At 30.4% G+C, this 13,091-nt stretch overlaps 2 protein-coding genes across 2 annotated transcripts; both read left to right on the top strand.

Moving 5' to 3' along the window:
• The first annotated feature begins 3,447 nt into the window (after window positions 1–3,447).
• LOC116402065 lies at window positions 3,448–4,189 on the top strand. Its single transcript, XM_031880828.1, has one exon. It carries the CDS (start codon window positions 3,448–3,450, stop codon window positions 4,117–4,119), a length of 672 nt encoding a protein of 223 aa, XP_031736688.1. The 3' UTR covers window positions 4,120–4,189.
• Window positions 4,190–5,880: 1,691 nt separating this feature from the next.
• LOC101211367 (uncharacterized WD repeat-containing protein C17D11.16) lies at window positions 5,881–12,877 on the top strand. Its single transcript, XM_004149029.3, has 17 exons — window positions 5,881–6,061; window positions 6,258–6,419; window positions 6,753–6,949; window positions 8,445–8,524; window positions 8,603–8,698; window positions 8,837–8,960; window positions 9,418–9,476; window positions 9,562–9,636; window positions 9,815–9,885; window positions 9,979–10,075; window positions 10,857–10,931; window positions 11,518–11,616; window positions 11,753–11,896; window positions 11,981–12,010; window positions 12,113–12,175; window positions 12,279–12,356; window positions 12,515–12,877. Exons 2-17 carry the CDS (start codon window positions 6,295–6,297, stop codon window positions 12,581–12,583), a joined length of 1,482 nt encoding a protein of 493 aa, XP_004149077.1. The 5' UTR covers window positions 5,881–6,061; window positions 6,258–6,294; the 3' UTR covers window positions 12,584–12,877.
• Window positions 12,878–13,091: the final 214 nt, after the last annotated feature.

The raw sequence follows: 13,091 nt of genomic DNA on the forward strand, positions 1-13,091 counted from the left end.
TTTGAATTTTGAATTTGATCTTTTTCCAAAACAGTAACAACTTCCCATCAAGATTTTATTTTTCCTATTATTATGCATTTAACCATCCTTTTAAAAAAATTGTTCATTTAACATAATAATAAATTGAAATTAAAATTTCCATAAAATAGTTCATTATTTTGAATTACACTAATATTCGATTTTAGTTTCACTATTGGGAATAATTTAATGTTTGCATTCGAATTTCTTCTACTGCAGGTTTGACTTTATTGTACATTATTTTCATCTTTCTGCGTGTTGGATTACTCTTTATTAGGACAGATGCAACCATTCAAACCTTATTCGGATATTCGTATTGAATTATGTTGGTTATGTAGAAATTCTCCAACAATAATTTAGTTGTGGTTGTTGTTTCTGCAGGGACTGATTCGGTTGAAAATACACCGTATTTAAATAATGAAGTAAATAGATAGCAACATTCACATAGTGTTTTCGTTCTCATATTTAGATTTTCTACAATATTTATAAAATGATAAATGTTCAAAACAAAAACAAATACAAACTAATCCCTTTGTTTGCTCCTAAAATGGATGAGATAACTATTCTACATTTTTTTATAATAATAATAATAACAATAATAAAAACAAAAACATAAATTATTTGTTATATCAAATATATATCATATAATTAAAAAATAAAAAACAACAGTTTTTTATTCAAACTATTCTTCTCTTTCGAACCTTCCAAAATTCGAAAGGCCAATAACAATGGTCATTATTCGAACTTTTTCAACAAAAAAAAAAAAAGCGTCTGAATGAAAGAGGAACATAAGGAAGTAAGTGGACGAAGTCCAAATGAAAAAAAAAAGATCTCTTGTAGAGATTTTAAGAAGATGACAAAACAAAGCGTTTGAACGAAAGAGGTAAAGATTTGGAATGCATAGAAGTGATATGTTCGACTATTACCTAGAAGTGATTTATTCGACTATTGCTCAAAAGTGATCTATAAGAAGATGAAAGGTTTCCAATGGGTTTCTTTAGGGTAAATGAAAGAAAGAAGTGAGCAGCCGAAGTCCAAGAAAATAAATAATCACTTGCATTAATTTTAAATTTTGCAGGCATGATGTGTAACTTTCCATTAGTGACAAGTTTTCAAATATTTATGTTTTTTGGAGAAATTTTTTATGTAGCATATGTTATTTCAATTGTAGAGTTTAGATGAACAATTGTATTTTTCAGATTGAGTAAGAACATTTAAGAGATTGTTTCATTTATTTTTTTTCTATTTTTATGTTTGCTATTCTAACCATTTAAAATTATTTTTACAATTTTATCTAAACTAAAACTCATAAATTGTTATTATTGTTGCCAACTACCTAAAAAAGAAAAGAAAAAGTCAAATGTTTAACTTTTTAGTATAATGAAAATGTTTAATTATTATAATTTTTTTTAGTACGCAGGTTCGAACCAGAATCAAACCTCCAACTTTGAAGAAGAAAATTCGTTCTATTTTTTAAATTTAAACACAATAAAATTGTTAAAGAGGTTCTAAATATTTTAATTAAATATATTTTGAAAAAGTACAAATGTTTTAAATTATAAAATCGATCTATCGTGAAATTTGTTGTATCTTCAAGTAAAATGTTTCATTAATTCAAGCAAATTGAAAATTCATTCTTTTTGTTTTTTTGTTTAACAATATGTGTGGGATGGAAGGTTTCAACCTCGTTCTTTAAGGTCATCGTACATACTTAACTTGATGTTATTAGTCCATGTGTTTGCTAAAAGTAAGAATGAATAATATTGATCTATGTGTTTGATAAGAAAATTCATTCTTAGGAAGTAGAAAAATAGTTAATAAAATTGTAACTATTGTTGTTTAAAATTTTTTATAATTAATTAGAGACTTGTGTTCTTGTCTATCTATTCCAAAGAATTCTTTTATTTGAGAAACTTCAATTATTTTAAAAAAACATGAGTGTATTTTTAACATGTTTGAAATTTTGTATCAATGTATTGCCAAAAGCCTAAATCAAAATAAAATCTAATCAAATAATTATAAATCGAACTTGCAGTCTAACAAATTTAAAAGACAGTTTTGTAAAATAAAATGTAAAGGCAAATTTTAAATTAAGAGATTGAGATTTACATTGAATATAAATCATCACAAGAAAAAAATCTTTCTTTACTTAAATGGTAATTATAGTGGTTAGCTCTCAATTTCACAAATACTAATTAAAAATATAACAACGTTTATAAAAAATTATAAATATAGTAAAATACTATTAATTCTAATGGTCTTATCAGTGACATACCAATATTTGTAACATGAGATAGACTTCTACTAATAATAAATTTTGACAAATTTTGTTATATTTTCAATTTTTTTAAAAATGTAATATATGCTTGATATTTTGAATCTAATTGTTATATTTGCTATTTAAACGTTTGTTCATGAATCCACGAATAATGTAGGGAGACAATTACGTTAGATCTTTCAATAGTTTTTCACATAATTTGAAAATGTTAATAAATATATATTAAAATAATATAAACATCTATTTTTTATCTTTTGAAAAAAAAAAAACTTCCAAATTCAATCCGCTACAAAATTTTGAAACCATCTTTTTTTGTTACTAAGAAATTGTGAATATAGAATTTAAAAAATTCTACTCCTAAAGTATAATAAATCAATTAATGTAATTATATTAAGTTCAAGTTGAATATGTGAAAGGAATCACGTAGTATAGAATTTTAAATGGATTTCATTATTTTTATCAAGTTAAAAATATTTTAAATATAAGAAAGTAAAAATAAAACGAGAGATATATTTGAAATTAAGAATAAATATTTAGACAAATTAAAGGGGAATGTTTTGTCTTATAATTACCAATCTAAGATAAATAAATTAAATGATAATATGGTAGATTTAAAATTTGACAAATAGTAGAATAATAAAGAAAATGAATATCCTTAAGCACTTTTATAGTAAAGATAAAAGATAGTAAATATAAGAATTTACAATATCTTAATTGTAGTGGAAGATTTTTGAAAATTTTGAAACTTTATTTGGGATTTTGATTTGATTTGATTTTTATCCAATCAAAAAATAAATAAACAAAATTATAGATAAAATGTTAAATTCTTTTTGGAACTATTCTATCGAAAAATATATATTTATATGTTTTTATCGCATATAGTTATTTTAAAAACGATTATCCCAAAAGATATAATTTTTAAAGAATTAAAATATTGATTATCAAAAGTGTATTGAAAAAAACTTAATTATCCCCAAACATTTTCCCTTCTTTTGGTGGAAAATGGTTTATCGTTTCCTTTTCCCTATAGGAAACAATTTTCCACTCTTATAAATTCTACAACTCTTATCTTTCAAAATAAAAAAATAAAAAAATAATTTTCTCCACTTTCTTTCTATTGTTTTCCCCATCGGCAATAGTTGAAAAGCACTATGGTTAAGGTACGATACACTTACAATAACAAAATAGTTGAAAAGCACGTATATGAAGCATCTCTGGCTCTTTGTCACATGAAAAATAGTAGATGTTTGAAACCATTTGAGAAACCAGTAACTCGTTTAAACAATCGATTTTCAAGTTCAACTTCCATTTCTATACTCAACAAACAACCTCCGATACTCATTGAACGTGCTCCGATAGTCAATGAAGCTTTACCCAACAACAACAATGAAAATGTGGCTGTAGCTGTGGCTGGTAGAGATTGGGGTAGAGTTCCGCCAATGGCAGTGATCCAAAACATAATTGGAGAGTGCAGTCCACCGTTTGTGAAGCAATTGATGAAAACAGATGTGACAGAAAGTCAAGGGAGATTAGCACTTCATAAAGAGTTTGTGACTCGTAATTTGATTCCAATGTTCAATAGAGGTGAGAATTTGAAGAATGGAATTAGTGTTACTGTTTATGATAGTGAAGGAAGAGAATACGACATGATATTCAAGTTTTGGACTTCTAAGCTTTATGTGCTAACGAAAAGTTGGAATAAATTTTACAAGAGCAATAATTTGACGCGACCCGGTGAGTTTATTAGTGTTTGGATGTTTCGACACGTCGTCAATCGTAAGCTTTGCTTTGCTATTATGAGAGGAGATGCTGAACAACGGTGACCAACTGAATCAAAAAATTTTTTATACATATTTTTGTATTTTTTTTGTTTGATACAAAAAAAAAAGTGTATTATTGGATCCTTTTTACACATTATTTTACTTTTAATTGTTTCCCATATAATTTGGATTATTGGCATTGGTATTTTAGTTACCATTCGTTATTTATATATATATATTTTTTTGAAAAAGTCACTAGTAAGGATATACATATATATTTATTAAAATTAATCAATATAATTGTTTTTGTAGTTTGTAAATTAATGGATGGTGAAAAATTCGATAAAAGTAACACATTTTTTGTTTTCGTGTTCAAAGGTAGTACACTTTTTTAAAACTACGAACTCATCCGAGCCTAAATTATTAAAAATTTCCTTTCCAACTTAATGTTGTTTTGGGTTTTAGGGATGATCTGGGTACACATTGGATTGAGATTTTACCTTTTTCAAATCTTCGTAAATATTATTTATTTTTTAAATTTTTTTTAAAAAATAATTCAAATCTTACCCAAAATCATAATTTATTTTTTGTATTTTAAAACAAATGATGAATTTTGATACATTTGGGCAAAATTGTACCTAAACTTAAAATCTAAAATAAATCAACCAAATCTTTTATCTGATCAAATTTTCTATTATAACCCAATTTAATATAAATTTGTCGTTGTAAATAAAATTTGTATGATAATCTTGTAAATTTTATTAATAAAAAAAAGTTAGTTAAGATTGGAGAAGATTTGAGTAAAGATGTGAAATTAATCAATTTTAAAATATTCGCAAATTTTAATAATATTTTTTTCAATAAAATTATCAATTTTTAGCGTTTTTGGTTGCAATTTTAATTGAGAAAAACAGTTTGATGAATTTTTAAAAATATGGTATTTTCTAAATAAAAACAAAAAAGCGTAGTAGTTTTGCCAATTTTTTAGGGTAGAGAAAGGTTTTCCATATATGTGAATATAAGTAAAATTATATGATATTTTATTTGTGAGTATGAAAAAAGAAAATATGAAATTAGATGGTTATCGTTTTTAAATGAACTTGGCTTGAGCCTCAGGCCCCTTTTGCCCGAGACATTTTTTCTTGCTCAGTTCAGCCGCGTCTTCTTCCTCCCAAGCCAAGTTGATTTTGCTATTTCATTATCTATAAAATTTTTAATATTCAATTTAAATTCTTTTAACTCCACTAATCAAATAGACAAATTTTAAATTAAATGCACTATTCTTCTATTTTAGATTTTTTTTATTGTATTTTTCTTCTGACACTTCTACATTTTGTTATTTATCTTCTAATTTTGTAACACTTTAGTTCTTAAATTTTAGTGTGTATCAATTTAATTCTCGTACTTTAATATTTATTAGTTCCATTTTATCGTAGAAAATAGTTTAAATACTATGATTTTTTAAAATAAATAGTCTATATCACAAAATAAAAAAAAATTCACATCAAAATTTGTTGATTTTTTTCTCATATACTTTTAAGAAAAAAATAAGAACTAATTGTTATATGAAGTTCACAACCAAATTTGATACTCAACCAAAATTTAAGAGTCTAATAATTAAGTTAATGATTATGAACTAAAATGTTTTTAACATTTTATTTTAGGGACTAATTTTGAAATTTAAAAGGAAGAATCGTTAAAAAGATAAAATTGAAGAAAAAAATATTTGAAAATATAGCAATGGAAAAAAAGTGAAAGTTTGTTAATTAGTTTTTTTTTTTTTGGAGGTTTATATGTTTTTAAATCAAAGAGTTCAAAATAAAAATGGAATTAGGAAAAAGAAACCTAGCAGCCTCCATATTGGATCCCCTCCTTCTCGTCAAACTGCAAGCCGCTTTTCCCTCCGTCTACCGAGACCATACACAACTCCACCTGAAACCTCCTTAACCCCAGGCCTTTCCTCACTTCAGCGGCGTGGACAACCCGACGTTCTTTCTTGCAAACAGTATTGAGCACCGCCTATCTTTCTCCTTTATGTTAATTGCAGTTAACTGATTGGTTTTTTTTTTTTTTCAATATTCTTAGGTTGTTCCAAGTCTTTTGTTAGTTAAGTTTTCTCTGAAATGTTCATTCTTCATCGATGAGAAAACTCTTTCACACTCTGTGAAAGATTATCACACTTTACCGTTTCTGTTCTTCAGTTTACTTCCCCTGTCCAACTCCAACGTTTAAGGGAAAATGATATCTGCGGTTTCATGGGTTCCTAAAGGGGTCTGTAAGCCTCTTCCAGACCTTGCCGATCCTCCCTCCCAGGAGACTATTGATCAACTCCTCAAGAGCAACCAAGTCGTTGAGGATTCTAGGTAACTGAAAATTTTGATTAATTTTACTTCTGTTTTAGCTAATATTCATTTCTTTGACCACTCACCTTTAATCTATTGTAAGGACTAAGGAGGGTTAATTAAGTTTTTTGTTTCTTTACTGCTTTTAAGGATTAGGTTGAGTTGTATCTGAATGTGTTATTGATAATTATACAAGTATAATATATGAACAAAGCGGGTGCTTTCAGTTTCAGGGAATGTGTTTTGTTGTAGTGCCTAACGATTATGCATTTATTTCATGATTTTGGTGTTATTCAATTGAATATGTTAATTCCATATTTTCGCATTTTAAAAACTATGATTTGGTTTTTGCAGTAAACATAGTGATGATGAGGCAGATGAAGAAGATATGGATGTTGAAGACGCCAATGATGAAGAGATTGCCAATGCACTAGCTGTTGCACAAGCACTTGGAAAATCTTCTGAGACCAGGAATCTAGAAACCAAATATGACGATATTGCTGAAGAGTTGAAGGAACTCGACATGGACAATTATGATAATGAAGATGATGGTATTCTCATCCTCCCGCCCCTGATTTAACTCCTTTTTTGCTTCCTTATGTTATTAGTTTTTGTTAATTTTTATTTGGAGATGATTAGGAGGGGTCATGTTATTAGGAGGGGTTTTTTAAGGAGTTCTTCAGAAGAGGGATCCTGAACAGTTCGTTGGTGGAAACCTTTGTCTGTTTGATACCTAAGAAGGAAAACACAACTAGGGTGAAGGAGTTTCGGCTTATCAGTCTCATTACTAGTGTCTGTAAGATTTTTGGTAAAGCTTTTGCTAATCACTTAAGGAAAGTGCTTTCGTCGACAATATCTGACGTTTAGAAATGTGTAGCATTCCACTCTCATCAATGGAGTTCCAAAAGGGTCTATTCAAGCTTCTAGGGGTTTAAGACAAGGGAATCCTTTGTCTCCGTTTTTGTTCTTACTCGTTGTGGGTATCTTAAGTCAAATGATCAGTAAAGGTGTTGAAGGAAACATCATTAAGCCTTTTAAGATTGACATAATGAAGTTGGACATTTTTGCATCTGTATCGTTTATCTTCCTCTAAAAATTGTACTATTTCGAATCTTTTGGTCAGTTCTAAGAATTTCGTGTCTTTCTCTTTCGGGTTTTGTTGTAGTTTGACAAATAGGGAAACGACGGAGGCGACCTCTCTTCTTTCCTTGCTTGACGGTGCACTTTTTGTTGTAATTTGACCAATAGGGAAACGGGATGTTCGGGTGGATCCCTAATCCTAGATGGGGATATACTTGTAAGTCTCTGTTTAGTCTGTTGTTGGATCTTGCTCCACTTAAGGAGTCATTTTTTGATGTGGTTTGGAGGACTAAGGTTCCTAAGAAAGTTAGGTTCTTTATTTGGCAAGTCTTGCTTGGCCTGGTTATTACTGTTGATAGGCTTGTTAGGAGAACTTTGCTTGTCGGGCCTTTCTGTTGCATACTTTGTCCGAAGGTGGAGGAAGATCTTTATCATCATTTTTGGGAGTACCAGTTTGTGAGGGCCATGTGGAGCTCTTTCCTTCAGGAGTTCGGTGTTAGCTTTTCTGGTTTGCAGAGTATCATAGATAAAAGGGGTCTTTTTTATGGCTTGCCGGGGTGTGCACGGTTATTTGGGGCATTTGAGGCAAGAGAAATGATAGAGTGTTTCGTGGTAGGTAGAGGGGGCATTCTGCGATTTTGGTCTTGGTTAGATTTCACGTCTCTTTGGGCTTCGATTACAAATAACTTTTGTAACTATTCCATGGGCAATATTTTACTTAGTTGGTCCTTCTTTTAATGGGGTTATTTTGTTGGGCTGTTTTTTTTATGCCCTTGTATTCTTTCATTTTTTTTCAATGAAAGTTTGATTTCATAAAAAAAAAAAGGCTACCAACATAGCACTGCAGCTGAGTTATGGATTTATGACACTTCTTAACTAATTTGACCTTCTATCACTTCACTGCAATTTATCTTTCATTGGATGTATCGGTGAGGCTATTCCTTATTGTGGTTTGGTTTGCTTTAGAGATTGAGCTGTTTACCTCTGGAGCTGGAGACGTTTACTATCCATCTAACGACATGGACCCATATCTCCAGGACAAGGATGTAAGTTATTTTTTGAATATATTTGTCCGAATTAGCTTGCTATGTTGTTACTTGTGATATCTCTCTTTACTGTTATAGGGTGATGACTCTGAAGATATTGAGGATGAAACCATCAAACCGACAGATGCTGTCATAATTTGTGCATGTAGTGAAGACAACGTCAGTGCTCTCCAGGCACGTGGTACACTAGAACTAATACTTATTTCTCCTTTCTTGTCACCAAATGAATCCCTCCCTAGAAAGGGTAATGATAGGAAAAATTGAAGAAAAATTTGCTTCAATGACACTTACCAGGGTTTAATTTCTAAGCAGGTATGGATATGTGAAGGATATGGTGTAGGTGATCCAAACTTCTACATTCACCGTGATATAATTATTCCAGCATTTCCTCTTTGCACAGCTTGGCTAGATTGTCCTCTGAAGGGTGGAGAAAGAGGTATTGTGTTTTAATTAATTCTTTTCAATGTTGTTTTTGTTTATTCTGCTTTCTGCTTTCTGCTTATAGTTTACTGAATGGAAAAACAAATGGAAACTTGTTCCAAGTCATATCTCTGGCACTTGATTTGAGAATTTTGGTATGCTTTCATCAATTCTGCTTATTGTTTACTCATTAGTGAATGAAAACAAACGGACATTTTTTCTAACTTCTAAATCAAATTTCTGGCATTTAATTTGAAAATTTAGTTGAATGGGTTTTGAAGAGTGGCTCTGATCTGCTTGGTTGGAGAACTGAAATTATTATCGATTATATACTTTTTCCTTGAAGATTAATTCGGAACTTGAACGAAATTATCCATACGGGAGCCTTTTTTAGATTATTGCCACAAGCAACAACCTTATTTAACACATAATTCAGCCATTTTTATTTACTACTTTATCCACTTGGTGGGCAGGGAACTTTATCGCAGTTGGTTCGATGGAACCTTCGATCGAGATATGGGACCTTGACGTTGTATGTTTATGTGAATTTTTATGTAATTGACATTACATCATGTAACAAATATGTCATATTAAGTCTTCTTTTTTATGTTGTCTAGATTGACGAGGTGCAACCATGTGCCGTGTTAGGTGGAATTGTTGAAAAGAAGAAGAAGAAGAAGAAGGGAAAGAAAGTAAGTTGCTTGTTTTCTTTTCAATTTCCCATTTCAATCATTTCACTTGAAATTGTTGACCCACTTCCATCTTGGAGTTATTTTGTTTCAAATTCTCGATTGCATATAAGGTTAAAATTTCCAGTTTGTCTTTTTAAGTATTTACTAATTTTATGAACTTCATATCTTGTTTTGCTAGACGTCAGTTACATACAAAGAGAACAGTCACACGGATTCCGTACTTGGACTTGCTTGGAACAAGGAATTCAGGTCTGTTTAACATTAGTTCGTTACTGTACTAGCTGTTTCAAGATGTTTTTTAGTGCATCATGATTCACTGTTAATTTTTCCCATAACAAATAGGAATATACTTGCTAGTGCAAGTGCTGATAAGCAAGTCAAGATTTGGGACGTATCTACTGGACAATGTAATATAACTATGCAGCATCATATAGACAAGGTAAGAATCTCGGTTCTATTGATACATTAGTAGCTTTAAAATTGGCTTATAGAAATGTACTATAGGTCTAAATTGGTTTCTTGAATTGTTCTCTATCCCAAGGAAGACGATTGGTTCAAATTGTTTTCAAGTATTCACCTTAGCTTATTTTCTCTGTGCTTGTAGCTTACATGAACAACAAATGCTGCCTTGTATACTCATAAGCACAAGTTGCACGACATAATGCAAATGCATCTTGGTTCTTTTCTTATTAAGACATGAAAACAATGGCTAACTTCATTTTTTTCTATTTTTATATTAATCCTAATGGCCAATTAGATGAGTCTCAACTCAACTTGAAGTTAAGTTTATGATGGGAGTGTCATTTCCAATGTTTAAAAGACTTGTGAGGATTACTCTTTGAGGCTTGCCTTGGACAAGGCTCTAACTTTTAGCCTTGAGATTCATGCGAAAATGCAGTCAGACTTAAATCTCCACGCTTTTTGTAATGATTAGATACAAGCACAATATCATATTGCTTCATTCTTGAAATAAATAAGTAAATAAAGGTACAGTCAGGACAATAGAAAAGATAAAATTTGTAATGGATCAATTTTGAGGGGGAAATTGATCTTCCATTTATGATATTATTATTAACTTGGAAGAGTTTCCTGATGAGGGTTGTTTATCTTGTGAATCTTGTGAAAGTTCCTAGCTGTATGCATTTTCTAATATAAATCATCATTTTTTTTTCAAATTGGTGCCATTTATGAAGTTCTATTGATTATATTTAACTTTCCAGGTTCAAGCTGTTGCATGGAATCATCATTCGTCACAAGTACTCCTTAGTGGATCTTTTGATCATTCAGTAGTTTTGGTAATACGAGATGGTTTCTTTTGAGTTTTTTGCACTCTCTTGTGGGTTTACATTGATGCTGTTTAACTTATTTTCTCTCCAACATAAGTGGATCTTCCATTCTTCATGTTTAACTTCCTTAGTTTTAGGTTAAAATACGTCTTTGAATCATGCTTTAGGTGGTATTCCATTTTAATATCTGTTCTTTAAATATTATACCATTTTAATCTTTTTATTTTCAAAATTCTTAATCTGGTCTCTATACTTTCAATTATTTTTAGTTTGAAATTAATTTTTCTTGCAATTGGTAAAGTAATATTAATTATTTCCATTTAAGATAAGATACAACGGGACTATCTTTCCATAATTTATAAAGGAAGGTTAACAAAGACTAACTTTTTTTTTTTTTTTTTGGAAAAGTTAGAGATACTAATTTTAAGATTCATTTAAAGTAAAAAGACGAAATTTGAACACTTGGAAGTAGAAAAAGTTTACTAAAATAGAACAAGTCTTGAAGTGTAGTGCAGGACCAAATTATTTAAACCTTGGTTCTATGATTTCTCATCACACCATGAACTTTCTGGTCTTATGCTTTTATGTATTTCAGAAAGATGGGAGAAATCCTTCCCATTCAGGCTACAAGTGGCAAGTTACAGCAGATGTTGAGAACTTGGCATGGGATCCGCATACAGAGCACATGTTTGTGGTGTGTTTTCTTGCCTGTAAAGACCTCGTTTTGAAGATTTTTCAATTCACTTATTGATTCAATTTTCTTTAAATATCTTATCAACTATTAATTTATTCAGTGAGTTTGGTTTTTGAAGTATGATTTTTTTGTTCAGGTGAGTCTAGAGGATGGTACAGTGAAAGGTTTTGATATCCGGAATGCCACTACAGAGAGTAGTTCTGAATCCAAAGCTAGTTTTACTCTCCATGCGCATGAGAAAGCTGTTTGCTCAGTTTCTTACAGTCCTTCAGCACCTAATGTATTTGCTTTTCTTTTCTCCTGTTTATGTTGCCAGCTTGGTCTGATTACTAAATTCTGTTTGTCTCTTACTCTTCTTCTCCAGCTACTTGCTACTGGATCTACTGATAAAATGGTACTTCGTAATTACCCCCCTTTATATTGCGCTTGTAAATGATTTTGAGATATTAAAAAAGGTTATTTGTTTTGTTTGTCATTGACTCAATCTCCTGTGTAGGTTAAATTATGGGACTTGTCCAATAATGAGCCTTCATGTCTGGCATCCACCAATCCTAAAGCTGTAAGTAATATGATTTCAGTGGTTAAGTTATATAATATACAACAACGTCAACTGTTAGTTCTAATTATCACTTTGTTATATTGTGTACTTGTAATCGTTGCAGGGAGCTGTGTTTTCGGTTTCCTTCTCAGAAGATTGCCCCTTTTTGCTGGCTATTGGAGGCTCCAAGGGAAAATTGGAGGTGAGTATATTATGTTGGATTCATTAATTTTATTGAAAGTGGTTTGGGAAACATTTATGCTTTAGTTTAAAAACTCTTTGGTTTTCTAAAAGTGTACTTTCTTTTTCTCACAATGGTAATCATACATGATTACTGATGAATGCTGATTGTATTTGCAGGTTTGGGATACATTAACTGATGCTGCAGTGTCTCGAAAGTATGGAAATTATAGTCAGCAGAGATCTTAAGTTATTAAGCTAACGAGTTATGATAAAAATATAGATGAGAAATGTTTGGTTGTGTAGGCTATAGGTAGTTTTTGGATTCTCTTTTCGAACAAACTTGGGCTTTGCCCTTTAAGTTTTGTATTTGTTTTGAGTTGTCACTTTTCAAACCCCTGCATTTTTTTCGTGGCAGGGTATAATACCTAAAAACTTGTTGAGTATATTCTCTTACCCCTCCATCCACAAAGAAATGTTTATTATATATATATATATATATTGTAAAGGTTAGTGAGTCCTTGGAGCTCATGATTAATGCCATATTTCCTATCTGTTACATATGGGTGAATAGTGCCATTGGTGGTCAGTGTATTTGCAATCCATTAGTATAAAACGAATGAAATGTAAATGTTATTTAAAGTTCTAAAATAGTATTTAGTTGTGCTAAAAACATTCCGAGGCAGATGCATTAAAAGACATTAATGTTTTTTTGTTCTATAAACTACAACGACGCCTGGGTATCGTTGGATAACAG

Source organism: Cucumis sativus, chromosome 2 (genome assembly GCF_000004075.3).
Source record: "Cucumis sativus cultivar 9930 chromosome 2, Cucumber_9930_V3, whole genome shotgun sequence".
Taxonomy (NCBI): domain Eukaryota; kingdom Viridiplantae; phylum Streptophyta; class Magnoliopsida; order Cucurbitales; family Cucurbitaceae; genus Cucumis; species Cucumis sativus.